The sequence below is a fragment of the Danio rerio genome, chromosome 20, assembly GCF_049306965.1.
Source record: "Danio rerio strain Tuebingen ecotype United States chromosome 20, GRCz12tu, whole genome shotgun sequence".
NCBI lineage: Eukaryota > Metazoa > Chordata > Actinopteri > Cypriniformes > Danionidae > Danio > Danio rerio.
Window position 1 is genome coordinate 42,504,626 of NC_133195.1, and position 19,443 is coordinate 42,524,068.

General features: G+C 33.6%; 1 protein-coding gene across 5 annotated transcripts in view; it reads left to right on the forward strand.

Moving 5' to 3' along the window:
* The first annotated feature begins 331 nt into the window (after positions 1-331).
* The window catches only part of reps1 (RALBP1 associated Eps domain containing 1), a 36,087-nt gene continuing 16,975 nt past the window's right edge, over positions 332-19,443 (forward strand). For 4 of the 5 annotated variants that reach the window (XR_012395628.1, XM_005160831.6, XM_005160832.6 and 1 more), the window contains exons 1-8: positions 332-957; positions 6,494-6,617; positions 8,339-8,523; positions 11,513-11,669; positions 13,022-13,143; positions 15,435-15,600; positions 15,695-15,758; positions 15,980-16,134. Coding sequence is in view for 4 of the 5 variants with exons in the window: in XM_005160831.6 (XP_005160888.1) it covers positions 805-957; positions 6,494-6,617; positions 8,339-8,523; positions 11,513-11,669; positions 13,022-13,143; positions 15,435-15,600; positions 15,695-15,758; positions 15,980-16,134 (1,126 nt within the window). In the remaining variant the exon portion in view is untranslated. The remainder of the gene's footprint in view (positions 958-6,493; positions 6,618-8,338; positions 8,524-11,512; positions 11,670-13,021; positions 13,144-15,434; positions 15,601-15,694; positions 15,759-15,979; positions 16,135-19,443) is intronic. The other variant, NM_001045056.2, reaches the window with a different exon arrangement.

The window sequence follows — 19,443 nt, forward strand, 5'->3', positions numbered from 1 at the left end:
TAACATAATCATTTTTAAATAGGCTATTTAATTTATTTAGGATTTTATCAATTGGATCTCGCAGGATATGTTGTCAGTTTTAGGGTTAAACAAACCACATTTATACAGGTGCATATCTTCATGAACATTTTGTTGCAATCTAATTTAATAATAACAATTAGTCAAATTAAATAGCTAATTCGATAAAAATAAAATATCAGACTTCGTATTTTGTATTATTACCAACACATTAACAACATTCATTGAACAAAATTAACTATTTCAAAGCACTTTACAGGCTTTTACATATGAAAAAGCAGATTTGATAAACAGTCGCTGACGGCACATCTGTGACGCCACACTTCATCCGGGTCCTCCGCGCCTCGGCCATGACGTCACGGGGTCCAGGAATGGCGGCGCTGTCTGCAGAGGGAAGCAGCCCAAAGAGCCCGAAACTTTCTTCCTAACATCACCCAGCGGCCTCACGAGCTCCACCGCCCCGCCGACGGCCGTACCCGCCTTCTAAAGAGCCCGCGCGACGGCGGAACCCGCTCTCGACGCCGTTACCGCCGAATTCCGACGTTCAAGCCCCTATTAGTTTGGTTGACTTTGCGAGGGCCAAAAGACAACAGCAAAGACAGCGACTAACGGTACATAAAAACAACAACAAAGCACCCCGAAACATCCTCTTTCGAGTCCGTCCGTTTCACGGAAGGAGCTCGTTTGTGTTTTGCTAGTTTCTCGTCTTGCTCGTCCACCGCAAGGCTCGACACTGGCCCGATAAGGCGAAGAAAACCAGCCACCAGCTGCGGGTTTGATGCCACGATGGAGAGTTTAACACTGAGCGATGTCGAGCAGAAATATTACTCTGAACTCTTCCTCTCCTGCGATGTGGACAACGCCAAAAAAGTGGCTTCCAATGGCAAAGTTCTGGAGCTCTTCCGGGCGGCCCAGCTCTCAAACGAAGTGGTCCTTCAGGTAACGTTACTAGTGTGTGTTCATTGCATCTCATTCAAGCATATAACTTGTGCATTAGTCAGCAGATCTATGTATGTATGTGTGTATGCATGTGTGTGTTTGTACACATAAACAAGTTGAAATGATAGCTTGAGCTGATCAGTTCAGAAATGCCAGGAACTCTGGTGGATTATTATGGGCGATGTCAAGAAGAGTGTTTAGACCGGTTGATGAATCAGTCTGATTGTTGCTGAGTTGCACGGGTGAAGAAGGGTGATGATGCATCAGTAGGGTTAAACTTTGCTTCCTGTTGTGCAAGGCTGTAGATTTATTAGTTGTGCCTGCTTCCTTTTGAATAGAAGCATAAATAGTCATTTTCTGCTTTTGTCATGAAATGTGTACATGCTCAATGACTTTAGAAATGTGTATCAAAGCAATCAAGCAATAATGTGTGGTGGTGTTGTGCATATGATGTGCAGACCTCACTCAGACTTGTTGATTCAAGTAACAGACATTGACCATTTTATATGATGGGTTACAACAGTCAAGCTTCTTTTCATGGTTGATGGTTCTTAAAACAAACCATAAATAAATAAAAACATATTTAAAATTTTAATTAGACTTCTGTCTGTGTTTTATTGTAATGATTAAACACTAATCTATTTTATAGGGTGTAATAACTAAAAATGCTTTGTAGGCATGGGATGATAATCGTTTTCAAGGTATACCGCAGCTTGGAAAGGTCAGGGTTTTAAAAACACAAATTTTCTGTAATACACGTTTACTGTTCCAAAATATTTTAAATGTTTCTCAAAGTAAAATATATTGTTTTCAAAGGTTAAAAGTTTTAGTTTTTTTACCCAGACTTTTCAAAGGAACATATTTTACAGCTGTAATCACAATACCGTTAAACCAGGATATTTTTATCCAAGGTTATCATACCGTCAGAATCTTGCACCGGCTCATGTCTAGTACTTTTAAGTATTTTCTATGTTCAGACAGGGGATGTGCATGCAGGGTCCTAAAAAGTTTTAATGTCTTAAATTTCAAAATGAAAGTTTTATGCTTTAAAGTATCCTAAATTCACTGAAATATTGTGTCTTAAATCTTTTTAAACAGGTTTTTCCTATGTCCATGTAAAGCTACACAATCGTACCAACACATTCAAATCACTAACGTTTCATCTTAATAAAAGTTTTTACAAAATTTTATTTAATAACTCTTATTTGTTAACTCGGTTTACCAACTCTATTTCTATTTAATAACATATGTTTTAATTATCTTCCTACAATAACATTTATTTTTATGTTTTAACTGGGCCCTTAGAAAACAATCCTTAGCGTTTAGTCTTGTAAACTGTATTTTCTTGTAAGTCTGAAATTTCATTCATAATGGTCTCATAATGGTCTGAACCTAAAGTGAACTGGACTGACACGGTTTCAATTTCAATCCGCTAGAACTTCTATGTTAAGCTGCTTTGGCACAATCTACATTGTAAAAACACTATAGAAATAAAGATAAATTGAATTGAATAAAACGTTTTATATTTGACTTGATGAAACCTGTGAACCCTGTCAGAGTAAACAAAGGTTTCCATCCAATTCAATTGCAAAAGAATGATAGTGCTCTTTCCAATGAAGTCTTATTAGTTAACATCAGTTAATACATTCAAATCAACTGTAAGAAATAACCATACCATAGTTATGTGTTAAAATAAACTATTTGTTTTAAAATACAACTGAATCGTTAAAAACCATTTATGAACATGAACTTTCGATTTTAATGTATAGTCACTACCTTTGAAATGAACATCATCCAATGTTTTTAAATGCTTCCTTTAGTCGTCATTACACTGACTAGTTGAATTAAATGATGTGTAACCTTACTTTACAGAGTTTACGAACATAAAACCTATGAATACACACAGAATTTTCAATGGCGTAAAAACTTGCTGGATAAGTTGGTGGTTCATTCCGCTGTGGCGACCCCAGATTAATAAAGGGACTAAGCCGGCAAGAAAATGAATGAATGAATGAATGTCATTTGGTACTGTAAAAAACAACCACAAATACAACAACCTGAATTTTAATAAAAGGCACTTTAAACGTTTAAATAATAAATAGTTATTCACAGTATTTTGAAGTGACCATAATATCCGAGACGTCCACATTCACATTATTACAATATGAATAACTGAATAACAACAGTCCCCAAGGGATGCTCAAGCACTGGTCATGCATGTAATCACATTTAACGTTATACTTTTTAAAATAAGATAATGTTTTACTTAATAAGATTATAAGAATCCTGAAAAATGTGTTTTTTTCCTAATAGCAAAAATTGAGGTAGATTTGGTTTTATTTTCGCACATTCAAACTTTCTCCTTAAAATAATTTTATAATTTTGGAAAAGTATTCTTTGCAAATAAATATTGAAGTCATATTAGCAGCCAATAGCTATGTTCCCATCCACCTATTTTTATGCGCATTTTGAATATGCGCATAAAAAACTGTTGTTTGAAACTCCATGATGCGCATAAAATTTTAAAATGCACATAAAAAACATATGCGCATAACTGAGTAGGATAAACTTTTTATTCGATAAGAAAAGATGCGCATAAACTGTGATGGAAACACTTTTACCGCACAAACTCCAGCATGCGCATTAACAAAAGGTCATGTGATTTTGTTAAAAGAGATGTGTGTTGATAAAAATGTGTGTAAATGGACAAACCGTCAGGCTGAGCACACTGTAAAACATTTGAAATGTTGTTTTGGTTATTATAAAACGCCTTACCGTTTAAGTATTAGTGTAATTATAATATAAATGACCTCCAGAATCTAGAGTGTGTGTGCTCTGCGTCTGACACCTTCAAACGCCACCGCGCGTTCACTGCATGTCAGGACTGCTTTCTGAGGCACAAGTGATTATAAAGAAAAGATTGATGCAGCTTCTCCTACTGCAGCAAATTCAGTTTTTACTGTTGATATTTGGCGCCAGTTAATCAGGAAGTGACGATTTTGTTCGCTTTGACTCGTTGGATGGAAAGCTGCTTTATTCACATGTCTTTTATGCGATAATCCAGTTTTGCGCATAAAGTTCATTCGCATTTTTGGATGGAAACAGCTATTGTCTATCAAAGTACAATATTGTTTACTGTCAAATAAATACTGCTAATGTTGTTTTGAAGTCATGCGTACAATCGATTTCTGACCGAAAATTCAAAGTACCATAGTAAACAATATAGGGAGCGTTTCAGAAATTGTCACTGAAAGAATGTGCAAATATAAAACCAACTTTACCTCAATAGGAAAATTGTCATGATCGGAATGCCACCGCCGCTTCATTTTGAGCCAGGAGTGTGTTTGAGAAATCAATCATATTAATGCAGATTACAGCAGTTCATTAGATTGTTGTCCACATTCTTCTCTGAAGGTTTAATACTGTAAAGCTTCTTTTTATTCTTGATTATTCTTGATGTGCCATAGAGAGGTATTTTGTTTCAGCACTGAAGGGTGCTGATGATGAACACTGTTGCTCTAGTCGGCATAAGAAAGTTGCTTCTAAATCAGTGTCCAAAGTTTCTTGAAAAGTTGTTTTGTTTATTGTGTCTGAGCAACGGATTTATTGATCAGCAATTCTAAAGTAATTGACAGGGGTCATCAAGGGCATTTGGTTGAAGATAAGTGAAATACAAACAATGTTTTTGTCCTGTGGTTTAATCTTGCATGATTGTGTTGATTAAGTATTTTGGAATTTTGCTCAGTGTGCCAACTTGATTTAAAAATTCTGTCTTTTTTTCCTTTTAAAGTTGGTTTGTATTTCATGCTGCCATTATATTTGCCATTTTCTCTGGTATTGTTTTACAGGCAGCCGATAGATGGCATAGACCCCTTTCTCACATATTTTATTTGTTTATTAAATGCTACATTAAATGTTGTGTTTTTATACCTTTTAATCAGGGTTGAACAATATATAATTTAAAATACAACAATATATAAAGAGTAAAAGATAAAGATACATATGTTTTTATTATTTATGCAATGATGACCAAGTTATTTTACATTTGATTTTTCTAATTTATGTATGAACTCCCCACAAAACCCTAAATAACTGTTTATTTCACTTTTATTTTTGATCTGTCGCGTTTGTATATGCTTGTAAATTATTAGGATATTTATTAGGATTGCATGATTTATTGAAGAGTAAAAGATAAAGATGTTATTAATTTAAAAATTATTTATGCAATGACCATGCTATTTTATGTTTGTTTGTTCACTTTTTGTACTTGATTACCATTAGACTTTCCAGAAAACCATAAAGCACTCTTTATTTACACCCAGCCAATCTAAATGAATGAAATCTTTCCAAATAGAGCTATCCAGATCATCTGATGAAGTAATATTCACATCACAATATAAATTGCAGCAAAACAAAATATGTTAATGTCAGATTTTTCCAATATCGTACAGCCCTATAGATGGTTCAGTTAGATTGTGCTTTTGTTGTTTTAACTTTTTGTTTCTTAAAGTAGTTGAGATTACAGATTTTGTCTTCCTGTGCTCAGTATCATTTCAGTTTAATGCCACCTTAGTGCTTTATGCAGTATTTTTTCATTGTGCATTTATTTGTGTTTAATATTATTTTTAGTTTATGTTATTGTATGTACACCTTTGCTTTGTAGATATGGTAGATAAATGAGGGTAATTCGTCCAGAAATAAACATATTTATAACTCTTACTAGGGCTGCACGGTATTTGAAAAATCTAACATTGCGATGTTCTGTATATATATTGCAATAAGATTCCAATGACACCAGATGACTTAAATCTTTTTATTTGGAAAAAAAATTATAATATTAGTTGGATTGGGAGTTTTTTGTAGGGCATAAAATATATTAATCAATCTAAAGCTTACATAAATACAATAAGGAAAAAGATGCTATTGAAATAAACAGTGTTTTATTATTCACAGTATTCAATTATACAGCATTTGAATAATCAAATATGTAAAATTACGTTGTGTAGTTTTTGTTGTATAAATAATTTGAATTATCCACAATTTATTATGCCTATAAATACTAAATAAATCAACATACAGTCACAGGCCTAAAAAAAACACACATGTAGATGGTTAATTATTTTCCAGACTCAACATTGCGTATATTCTCAATAATCACATTGCGATATCCATCGTGAAACAATAAATTGTGCAGCCCTAAGCCTTACCATTATTTGATTTAATATTTAGGGTTAATATACAAAAATATACATTTCATTATTTTGTCTTCCCTAAGTTTTTCCAAACATATATCAATGTCCTCAAAAATAAGATATTTTGAACAGTGTTGCTGTCTGGACAGTTGACTATAGACATTAAATTGATAGTGTTTTTTTTCTACTATGTCAATATATAATTTGTGTAATATGTAGTCAAGAGCAGATCTCAACTAGTTACCAACACTCTTCAGACTGTTTATTTGTATCCTCATACAGGTTTAAACAGTCCACTCAATGTCAGTTTATCTGATTGACAGTTCTGTTTCCATTTATCTTAGATTACTGAGCTTTGCGGGGCCACACGTCTGGGCCATTTTGGCCGGAGTCAGTTCTACATTGCACTGAAGCTCATTGCACTGGCCCAGTCTGGACTGCCCCTGCGCCTCGAGAGCCTGAACACTGGTGGGTAGCATTAGCTTCTTAAAAACCTAATAACTGTTTCTTCAGCAAAACAGAATGTTCTTTTCATTTGAACTTATCACATCAGTGTCATTTTGCACACACTCATTTTTACAAATGAATCCATTGTGACAGTTGCAGCACATTACATAACAAGAATTAGGATAATCTTACTGGCTCTTTGATGAAAAGGGCTAAATGTGTTTATCGTGAACTACAAGAGCTGACTTTTAGGTTCAAATCTTGCTATAGTACGTTGAAATCAAAGTAAATTCTTCCTTTCTCTCTTACATTTGGTTGTTTCTGTGAATTGCTTGTTGTTTGTGCCTTTAAGCCAAATGCAAATGCTTCTGTTTGTGTGTTGTCTGTCACGGCTTGTCTCTCTCTCTTTCTCTCTCTCTCTCTCTGTATATAACTACTGTCTGACATATAGCACTGTTTAGCTCTGCATGAATTTTGGAAAAGTTACACAGAAAGCTTTATAAAAGCATGAAAAATCGACTGAGGTATGAATAAGTAGGAATAAAACCCATAGCCTTGAAGATACTGCAAGGAAATTACTGTCAGTGACCTGAAGTTTAGATATATTTGGGATCAACTTGGTTTTTTGTAGATTTCTGTCTCATTGATTTTGAAGTTGTTTAATTCAGTATATCTTTTACATGAATGTTCGTAACACAATTATGCTTAAGCAAGCAATCTACATGATCATGTAATGATTGGTTGATGATGATTGTTTTTTTTCTCACCATTTCCTCTTGAATTTCTTTCTCTTGATGAACACAAAAAATATTCTGAAGAATGTAAGCAACCATTAACATCCATAGTATTAACAACAACAAAAATCTATTGACGACAATGGCTGTTTTTTTAAGCATTCTTCAGAATATATTCCTTTATGTCCATTATAATAAAAAAATAATCAGTTAATCAGGGATTTTAGATTAGCTCTGGGTAAAATGTATGACACGGACAGCAAACAGCCAGCAACACAAAACATGGGAGGGTCAGTTTGATTCATTTCTTATGCGGGAGTCAGCACTGTTGAAGATGAAGTGATTTCATTATCAGAAATATAATGGATTTGAATACATTTGCAAGGCAAAATTAAACATTGTTGATACAGAAAACTTTTAAGAAGACAACTTAAAAATATATCTGTCATATCAGTAAACTCTTTTTAATAATTTAATTTCACAAGCAGCTGAAAAGAAAGTAATAAATAAATAAATACATAAATAAATCAATATATATATATATTTATATATATATATATATATATATTTATATATATATATATATTTATATATATATATATATATATATATATATATATATATATATATTTATATATATATATATATATATATATTTATATATATATATATTTATATATATATATATATATATATATATATATATATATATATATATATTTATATATATATATTTATATATATATATATATATATATATATTTATATATATATATATATATATATATTTATATATATACATATATATATACATATATATATATGTATGTATGTATGTATGTGTATGTATATATATATATATATATATATATATATATATATATATATATATATATATATATATATATATATATATATATGTATGTATGTATGTATATATATATATACACACACACACACACACACACACACGTATTTATATATGTCTGATGTGTGTTGTGTTTGCAGTCAGGGATCTACCCCTTCCTCGCTTTGTGATGGGCAAGAACGAGCAGGAGACGAGGCACATGGTAATGTTCACAGACGCAGAGAATCAGGGGCCCTTCCTCCCCAGACCTCCGGGCCGAGTGCAAGCCAAAAAAGTGTCAGCGCACGAGATGATTCAGCCCTGTGTGCCCACTGCTGATCCTCAGGTACTTCATCCTGAGAATATGTAATGTAACTGTTGTGTTGTGTTTAGATTTAACCAGCTATATCAGCCACTATCTATCATATTGTAAATTCCAATTGAACAAAAGTATCGACAAAACAGAAAGAAGGTCAGTTTTTGCACTAAAGGAAAGTGATAGTTCACACAAAAATGAACATTTCATGTTAAGTTACGCAACCTCAGATCATTCAAGATGTAGGTGACTTTTTTGCAGTAGAACATTGAAGAATATTTTGAGCTAAATCCCTGGTCATTTTTTACATGGACTGATCATTTCACTTCACAAGACCTCAGTAGGACCTCTTCATGAGCCTTTGCTATTGATTTGGATTTGTTTCTGTGTGTTCATTCATTCATTCATTTAATTTTCGGCTTAGTCCCTTTTTTAATCTGGGGTCGCTACAACGGAATGAACCACCAACTTATCCAGCATATGTTTTACGCAGTGGATGCCCTTCCAGCTGAAACCCATCCCTGGGAAACATCCATACACACTCATTCACACACATACACTCCGTACAATTTAGCTTACTCAATTCACCTATACCACATGTCTTTGGACTGTGTGGGCAACCGAAGCGCCCAGAGGAAACCCATGTGAACACGGGATGTACATGCAAACTCCACACAGAAATGGCAACTGACCCAGCCAAGGCTCAAACCAGTGACCTTCCTGCTGGAGGCAGTCGTGCTACAGACTGCGCCACTGTGAAGCCTCTGTGTTTATTTTAACCAAAAAAATGTATTCAATGCCTGTATATGAATCAACGAGGACCATGGATTCAGCTCAAAAGCTTCTTTAATGTTCTGCTGAATAAAAAAGTCATTTTCATCTTCGATGAACTGTGGGTGATTTTAACCTGGAATTTTCCCCCAAATTTTGGGTAAACTCTCTTTAATTGATTTATTGTTCATTATTGTTTGTTCACCTAAATAATTATTTGGAAAAAATACTTAATTAGGACTTAGCCTTAGACTTTATAAGCCACATGTCATGTCTATAAATACGTGTTTTTGATCTTTATGCATATTTTGGCCTATAGATGAATTTATTCCAGTTAAATTAGTGGTGTAACGTATCAAAGTTTTCCTGGTTTGGATCATACCATGGTTTTTGAGTCACGGGTCGAACCATTTTTCACATCAGAAAAAAAGTAAGGAGATAAATGTCATTTGCTTTTATACTGAAATATTACTGCAAAAAGCATTGTTTTAACAAACAGAACTTATAACCTGTAATTTTATTAAAAACAAAAATCAATAAAGAACTAGCTGAAAAAAAGGAAATATTCAATACGAAAAATGATCTTGGCTACTATTGCTGATAGTGCTAAATATAGAAATCTAACATATTGTACAACATCATATTTATCTTAAAATGATGATTCAACAATTCACACATAAAACTTCATGTTTCATTATAGACCTATCAATTTTGAAAACCTATTCAGTGACATAATTTTGATGATTGTTTGTCGCCACCCATTGGTTACTTAGTGTAATTGCTACAACATTCGCCAGGGTCAAGTTCCAATAAACTTTCATTTTAATTTTTCGCTTAAACATCAATGTTTGTATCTAAAAAATAAACTGTTATTCCAGTACTTCTGTGTTATTTAATTGTAACAAACTGAAAAAGTGTAAAAACTGAATCTCTTTTTATCTAATGCAGATTTGATGCAGTGTTTAGAAGAATTGATTTACATATGCAAATCATTATAATTTATCATTTATGTTGTGACAGTTTAAATTGTGATCATAATCTTTTAATGTTTAATTGTGCAGCTTTACACTAAAATAATTTGAATGATAGCTTCTATAAATTATTAAATGAAAATTTTAGTCTTGGTTCAATCCTTGGTTCATTTTGTTTCCAATTGTGATTTCTGGACATTGAAACTTAAAATAATTATTTATAATTATTATTTATAATTATTATTTAATATATATAAATATATATACATGTATAGAACTATATTACAATAGTAATATAAAATATAAGCAATTATATATCAATTTGTTAAAAAAAAAAGCAAAATAACAACAACAACTTTGTTATCCTGACCTGCGGTCCGTTCTTCGTATGTGGATTACTTAATTAGTTGGATTTGGTTATTGACCTTTCAACGTGATCCAGGATCATTTCGTTCTTCAAAATTTAGAGTTGTTGTCATAGAAACAGTTATGGTAGCTCAAACCTGCTCGGGAGCAGGCTTATTTTATATAAACAGGAATAGATCTGGTCATTTAAAGCAAAGTTAACACTAAAAGTTTGTACTGAATTCTGATATTTTCTTACAATAGTAGTTATATACACTTGGGAAAATAAATATTTAAAACAATATGTAAGTTTAAAAAATATATAAATAAAACTTATCAATAGATATGTACTTCACAACACACGCAGCAATCTTAGATCAGTTTATCCAGACATCTTAATTTGATTCACAAACTTGTTTGAAGAACCAACTTAGGCAGAGATCAGTTATCAAGATTAAAAGATCCAGGATTTGCCAAATTATTTTGGATAATTTTAGAGAGGTACGAAGAACGGACCCCTGTGCTTATTAAAAACCATGAAAGAATAAATGATCACAGATCTGAATGGCATTTATTTCCCAATGATGGGTTGCAGCTGGAAGGGCATCCGCTGTGTAAAACGTATGCTGGATAAGTTGGCGGTTCATTCCGCTGTGGCGACCCCAGATTAATAAAGAAACTTAATCAAAAAGAAAATGAATGAATGGCATTTAGTGTGTTTTGTTTTTCTATATTTCATGCTGTAGGTAATTTTTTGTTTTTTCTGAGAAACAATAGATTCTAATGAAAGGAGCGTTCACTCCAACTTGCTCTAAAGAGTCTGTATAAAGTGTACTGTCTGGATCTTTTAACTGACGACTAGTTCTGCTTTTCCAATGCATCTGTTGGTTGTAGGTGTTACTAAGTAATAATTTAGTTTTCTCTGACTCCAGCCGGACACCACATCTCCTGTAGTGTCTCCACACCAGTCCCCTCCGACTTCACCCCTTGCCTGGAGGAAGCACAAGCGACAGGCCAGTGGTGGAAACGTGGACAGGCAGCCCTCTGTGCCAGGAGTTGTTTGGCCACATTTTAGAGAAGCACAGCCAGGTACTCGTTGGTTAATGATAGATATTTAAGTAACAAAAAAAGTTTTCTTACTGAAATAGCTTTATCATATCATGTCATATATAAGTATATCATATTTAATTATATTTAGGAATGCCAGTCAATAGCAATATGTAGTTGCAAAATTCTGCATAAATTACCCCCTAAAAAGTTGCAAATCATTTGTGTCTTAAATACAAAAAGCATCAAGTGGCCACTAATAAAGAAGCTTTTGAAAAAAATGTTTTAAATCCGCATTTAATTTAATACACACAAATATTTTGAAGATTAGTTCAAACAAGTGCATTCTTTCAGTTCATTCATTGAGGAATTTTTGCCCCATATATTGAATTTTAGCAACCCATAAGTATTCTCTAGGCAGTAAATTGTCCGGCATGATGTTTGTAACCAATCATCTGTATGAAATGTGCAATGTATTAAGCAGATTAGAGTATGGGCATTATTATGAAAAATATTAATGTTATATATAATAAATGTGTATTTTGCTATAATTAACTAAATTAGTGCATTTAATTAACATTTTGTCATGATGCGTTACGTTATGTTACAAGATGTTATTATGTTGCGTTACATCGTGTATTGTCATGTTGTGGTTCCTAATGTTACGTTCGGTTACCTTATGTGGCGTTGTGTTATCTTATTTTATGTTGCGTTACTTTACGTTACGTAGCATTATTTAATGTTACATTGCGTTACGTTACATTGCATTACACTGCTACATTGTGTTATGTTATCTTATGGTACGTTATGATATGTTATGTGACAATTATATTGCCTTGTGTTGCGTTGGGTTACCTTATGTTACGGTGCGATACTTTGTTATGTTACCTTACCTTGTGTTTTGATGCGTTACGTTGTGTTATGTTTTGTCATGATACGTTGCATTATGTTATGTTGCGTTTTCTTTGTTACGTCACATTACCTTGTTACCTTGTGTTATGTTATCCTATGGTACGTTATGGTATGTTTTTTTTACCACTACGTTCCCATGTGTTGCGTTGGATTACCTTATGTCACGGTGCGTTACCTATTATTACGGTGCGTTACCTTATGCTATGTTGCGTTACCATATGTTACGGTGCATTACCTTATGTTATGTTGCGTTACCATATGTTATGATGCGTTACCTTATGTTACTTTGGGTTACCTTATGTTACGTTGTGTTATGTTATGTTACGTCTCATTACCTTATGTTATTTTATGGTACATTGTGGTATGTTATGTGACAATGATGTAATATAACATCGTTTATTAGATTTTTGCTAAATATCTATTATATTTATCCTTTTTAAAATATTTTACCCTTCTCTTTTTCTTTTCCTGTCTTCCCTCAGGACCAGTTCCAGGTGACGGGATGTGGTCGGCTCATTCACCTCCTCCAGTCCAGGAAAGTTGGGTCAGCTTTACAGACACACCTCCCTCCAGCACACTTCCAATGCATCCTCCCTCAGCTCAGGTAATGCAGCATTAGCCTCCATGAGTATTTTTATAGTGTATAAAATAAAGTCTGTCAGCACTAGCCTGCTGTTTGCGAGGGTTTTCTGACAGAACAGATGTTTACTGTAGTATGCACACCAACACAAGGGGGATTGTTGTAAATATTTGTCGAAGCCCAAATGGATGCTAATTATCATTCAAATAAGTAGTGTATGCTTTATGTTTATCAAGACCTGGGATCCTCTGATTTGTTATTTTAACTGTCTTAAATGTGTCACCATTTTTTTTAAACATTATACTCTGGCATACAACTGAATAGCTGAAGACATTGCATGAATGCTGTGCCACTATTTATACTACTGATTAAAAAGTAGGAAAGAATAATTGACAGACTTTTACAATTAAAATTCTCATATTCATCAGATTGAATAGTATATATATAAAAAAAACATTTAAAATTGTTTAATAAATTTTAGTTATTCTTAAACACACACACACAAACAGAAGCTCTTATATTAATGGATATAACTGTTTGATAAAATGCTTTTAAATGCTCCAAAATTATACATTTTAATTCATTTTAAAGTGGGTTTACTCAATGCTGAGCACTATGTATGTATGTATGTATGTATGTATGTATGTATGTATGTATGTATGTATGTATGCATGTATGCATGTATGTATGTATGTATGTATGTATGTATGTATGTATGTATGTATGTATGTATGTATGCATCTATGCATCTATCTATGTATGTATGTATGTATGTATGTATGTATGTATGTATTTATGTATTTATGTACAGTGCTTCCCACTCATAGACTTTACTATTGGGGCTGCCCAGGTATATTATCGGCAGCCCAAGCATATTTAGTGACACATTTTTTAATAACATTCTTTACTTTTTCCTTTGTATCCTCCCAATAACCTAACATTCGCCATCGATTAAGTAGTGGAGAATCTCTTGTTTACCCATTTCGTTCTGTGTGCGTGAGACCTGTCAGCACTCTCAGAGACAATCTCACGTGCTCTGCAGACTCACAGAGGTGTGCTTTTTTTGTCCAGTCAGGGTTCTAAATCAAAAATGTCTAGGATTCAACTTTTGCGCGTATGCGTTTTTGCATTACCTTTTTACTTACTTTTACATACCTAATTTCACTTGGCTTCGCAACTGTCACGAGCGAGAGAAACATTAAATACTTAATTTTTTAAATCTAAAAACTCAGAAAAACTTTACTATATACTCGAAGAGGACTAAATTAATGGTCTAAACTGGCTGCAAAATTTATGTACACCATTAGTAATGGTTAATCAACGCATTTGCCTTAGTTAAATAATCTACAAGTATTAATCTTGTAATTATGATCATTTTAGGATATATTGTCTATTTTTATTCCTTTTTCTGTCATTTATTTCTAATTTGCTGATTATTTCACTAATTTGATGTTGTTAATATTTTACATGGGCTATTTTATATACTTACCTAAAATGCCTTGGCATTCAAGTTTGCTTTGAACTTGAAAGTGAGAGAGAAGCAGATTATATCTGTCAATGGGTGCACATGGCTCCTGAATGGCATAAAAAAGAAATTGTGAAAGTCTTTTTTTTTCTATAACCCATCGAAAAGAAACTGTATAATAAACAAAATTATTGTTAAAAATGTAGTTATGTTGTGTTTATCGCTTATGGTTAACTATTTATGTGATGTGAGTAAATGGTGTGTTTCAAGTCGGCTACCACCGCAAGTATATTTCAAATATACTGTTGCATACATATATGCATATACAGTTAAAGTCAGAGTTATTAAACCCCCTGAATTATTATCCCCCAGTTTATTTTTTTCCCCAATTTCTGTTTTACGGAGAGAAGACTTTTTCAACATATTTCTAAATATAATAGTTTTAATAATTCATCTCCAATGACGGATTTCTTTTATCTTTGCCATGATGACAGGAAATAATATTTGACTAGATATTTTTCAAGACACTTCTATACAGCTTAAAGTGACATTTAAAGGCTTAACTATGTTAATTTGGTAAATTAGGCAAGATAGGGTAAATAACCTTAAAATGTTTTTTATTTATTTATTTTTTTTAAACTGCTTTTATTCTAGCTGAAATAAAACAAATAAGACTTTCTCCAGAAGAAACAATTTTATCAGACATACTGTGAAAATGTCCTTGCTCTGTTAAACATTATTTGGGAAATATTTAAAAAAGAAAAAAAATTCAACTGTATGTATGCATACATGTGTGAGTGTGTGTTTTTGTGTGTATGTATATAATTATTTTTCCCCTCTTCTGCTCTAGACGGAGAGCTCAACAGTACGGACTGTGCCATCTGCAATGACCACAAATGAAATCCAAAGACAGACCAGTGGTTACGACGACCCCTGGAAAATCACAGATGAGCAAAGACAGTATTACATAAACCAGTTCAAGACCATTCAAGCAGATCTAACTGGTTTAATCCCAGGTTAGTGAGACCCAGTTTTAAACAATAACATTCTCTCTGTGGTTTACACAATTAAACTTACCGGCCTAAAATATGTTGATCCTCTGTTATTCAGGCTCTGCCGCAAAAGAATTCTTTACAAAGTCAAAACTGCCTATTCTAGAACTGTCTCACATTTGGTAAGTACTTTGACATGAGATACATTGGTTTGGATTGTCAAAAACAGATGTGTAAAAAAGACCTACTAAATAACGACATCGGTTATTAATCATAGCCATTTGTTATTGTTGCTTGGAAAAAAAAGCAAGTTACTGTATAACACTATATTATTCCAGTGTGCTTTTTTTATACCTTAAAATATTTGTCTTATCTGTATCGACTGAACTGCTGTACCTTGCAGGGAGCTATCAGATTTCGATAAAGATGGTGCACTGACCCTGGATGAGTTCTGTGCTGCATTTCATCTTGTGGTCGCAAGGAAAAATGGTTATGACCTTCCTGAAAAGCTCCCCGAGAGCCTAATGCCAAAGCTTATTGACTTGGATGACTCAGCGGGTAAGCAGAAAAGCCTCATGCACACCACAGCTTCAAATTGAGCAATAAACAGCCTGGTTATTTCAAAACCTTTCGCAGAGCTACATTCAGGGGGCTGGTTAAACCTATTTTCTGAATGTGATTTGCTCAAAGTGACACAGGTGCACAGAAAGGTATGAAGAAATCATTCATACTTTTCACAAGAGACGAAATGTTACTTAAATTAGCACATTAGAATTATTTCTACACTGAAGACTGCCATCACATAAATGAATTACATTTCATTATTTATTAACACTGTTATGATGCAAAAAAAACTATATTTACTCATTATTTTCTCTTTCAAGTGGTGCCAAACATTTATTAGTTGCTTTATTCTGTTTAACACAAATCATAAAATCTGTCCCTATCAACTTCCATAGAAGGAAAAACAAATACAATGGTAGTCGATGGTTACAGGTTTTCAGTTTTCTTCAAAATATTATCTTTTGTGTTCATCAGAAGAATGAAACTCATAAAGGTTGGAAACAACTAAAAGGTGAGTAAATTGATGACAGAATTTTCATTTTTGGGTGAACTATCCCTTTAAAAACGGTTATTTAAAATAGTATTTTTTTACTGAATTTACTGTAATAATAAATGTAGCCTTGGTGAGCGTAAAATATTTAAAGTGAGACAAAACATTTACCAACCATTTCAATGTTTTAAAGTATAGTGTGGGTTGTCTCTCCTGTTTTGTTACTTTCATTTTAAATAACATTTTCTTCCAGACAGTCCCACTTCAGGATTTCTAAAAGTGATAAATATCTTCCTAAGCCTTCACCCTACTTCGCCTATGTTTTGGCTTGTAGTGAAATGTACTATGTATTTATTCTTTAGGGAAATGGTATTAGTGAGGCCAGCAGGGGGCACTCAACCTGCAGTTTGTGTGGGTTCTAACGCCCCAGTATTGTGAAGGGAATTCTATACTGCTTCAGTGAGCGCTGTCTTTAGGATGAGATGTTAAACCGAGGTCCCGACTCTCGCTGGTTGTGAAACCTTCTGGATGTTCTTCGGAAAAGAGTAGGGGGTTTAACCCTGGCGTCCTGACCAAATTTGCCCACTGGCCTCCGTCCATCATGGCTTCCTAACCGTCCCCATATCATAATTAGCTTCATCACTGTGTCTCCTCTCCACCAATCAGCTGGTGTGCGGTCTGGCGCAATATGGCTGCCGTCACGTCATCCAGGCGCATGCTACACAATGGCGGTGGATGAGGAGATTCCCCCCAATGTGTAAAGCTCTTTGAGTGTCTAGAAAAGTGCTATACAAATGTAAGGAATTATATTATTATTATTGTTATTAACCACTTGATGTACCATCTCATTTTCAAGGGGGTCCCACAATTAATCGCAAACACATAATAACACAAGAAGACAAAAACAAAACATAAGTTACATCACATCCATAAAACAACAACAAACATTAATAAAAGGGGAAGTAGCATACATATACACATAGTACAAAAAGATGTACAGTTCAGGTAATCAAATCACCACATCTTCAGGAAAAACAAGAACAGTCCAAAATAAAATATGGCAGCAAAGTTTGCTTAAACACCTTATATTATGCAATGGATCGAATGTTAGCAGGTAAATAATTCCAATGCATTCAAATCAAATCACCTTCATTGTTGCATCGTCAGCAGCACGTGTACTATGAAGAGTGGAAAGCTTAAGTGCTGGCTCCAGATATACAGACAAGTGCAAAATACAACCATAGTGCAAAATAACGACATTGGTAGTGCATAAAACAACATACTCCCAAAAAACAAAACAATATACAATTAGCAATGTTGACAGTAATATGTAGAAGACAAAGAGTAGGTGAAAACAGTCAGACTGTTGGTGGAAAATTATTGTAAGCAATATTGTAAGGATTGGTTAAAGTGCATCTAGATGCTATGCAGTGAGGGGTATGGAAAGAGTTTGTCTGAGGTGTGTTAAGTGTTCATCAGCCTGATAGTCAGTGGAAAGAAGCTTTTCTTCAGTCAGCTGGTGTGTGACCAGATGCTGCGGAACTGTTCGCCTGAGGGTGGCAGAAAGAAAAGTCCATGGCTTGAGTGGCTGGAGTCGCTGATGATTTTCTGGTGTAGATGTCCTGGAGGGAGGGAAGCTCACCTCCTTCCACATGGCCAGCAAACATAAAAGACCATTAAACATAAAAGCTCTTTTACCAATAGATAAAAAAAGGAACATTTTAATTAGTCTGAACCGAATGTCTAACTTGATAATTTAAGGGAAAAAATACAGACATTGTCGTAAATAATAAGGATACTTCAAATTAATACATTTAAATACAAATTGAAGTCAGTGAATATGTCTGTGAAAGAAAGATAGCCACTGGAGTAGATCATTGTATAATATATGATGTGTATAAAAAGGACAACCCAGAACAAATCTGCTAAGTCTAATATGTGCTGTATTAAGAGGAGCAAGACCTAATTTTGATGCAGTTATTATTATCACAATAATCAAAATTGGAAATTTAAGTTGAAGTCTCTTGCAAACACTAAATAGAAAACAATGTCTAGACTGATGTAAAAAGGTGGAAAATGGCGTAGCAGCAGCAATGGTAACTGGTCAACAACATTATGGAATCAGTCTGCCTAAAGAATGCTCCATATTTACAGCTGAAGCCCGTGCTTTACTTTTAGCATTGGAGTTTATAGAAAATGCCCAACAAAAGAAATCTATCATTTTTACAGACTCTAAATCATGCCTCCAAGTTATGGAATCTTCAAAGAATGATCATCCTTTGATTGATAATATTTTAACTAAAGTTCACCTACTACAAAATCAATTTTATCACATCATTTTCTGCTGGGTTCCAGGACATGTCTGACTTTCAGGCAATGTGCGAGCTGATGCAGCTGCTAAAGATGCTTTGAAGCAAGTAGTGAACAAATGCCAAATCCCTCCGTCAGAGATGAAACCTTTTATAAACGCTTACATTTTAAACAAGTGGCAAAAGGAATGGAATGCATTAGAAAACAATAAACTACATGAAATCCAACCTGAAATTTCACACAGAATTTTAAGATATTTTAACAATCGATTTGATCAAGTAGTTTTTACCAGATGTCGTATTGGGCATACGAGATTGACTCACGCCTTTTTACTTAAAGATGAAGACCCCACTCAATGTTTTTCCTGCAAAACTTCTCTTACTGTAAAACACATTTTACTGGACTGTCCTGCTTTTACTGATTCCAGAAGACTTTTTTTATAAAACTCTTTTAAGGACATTTTTAACAAAGTGAATCCAGAAAAGATTTTAGAATTTTTATCA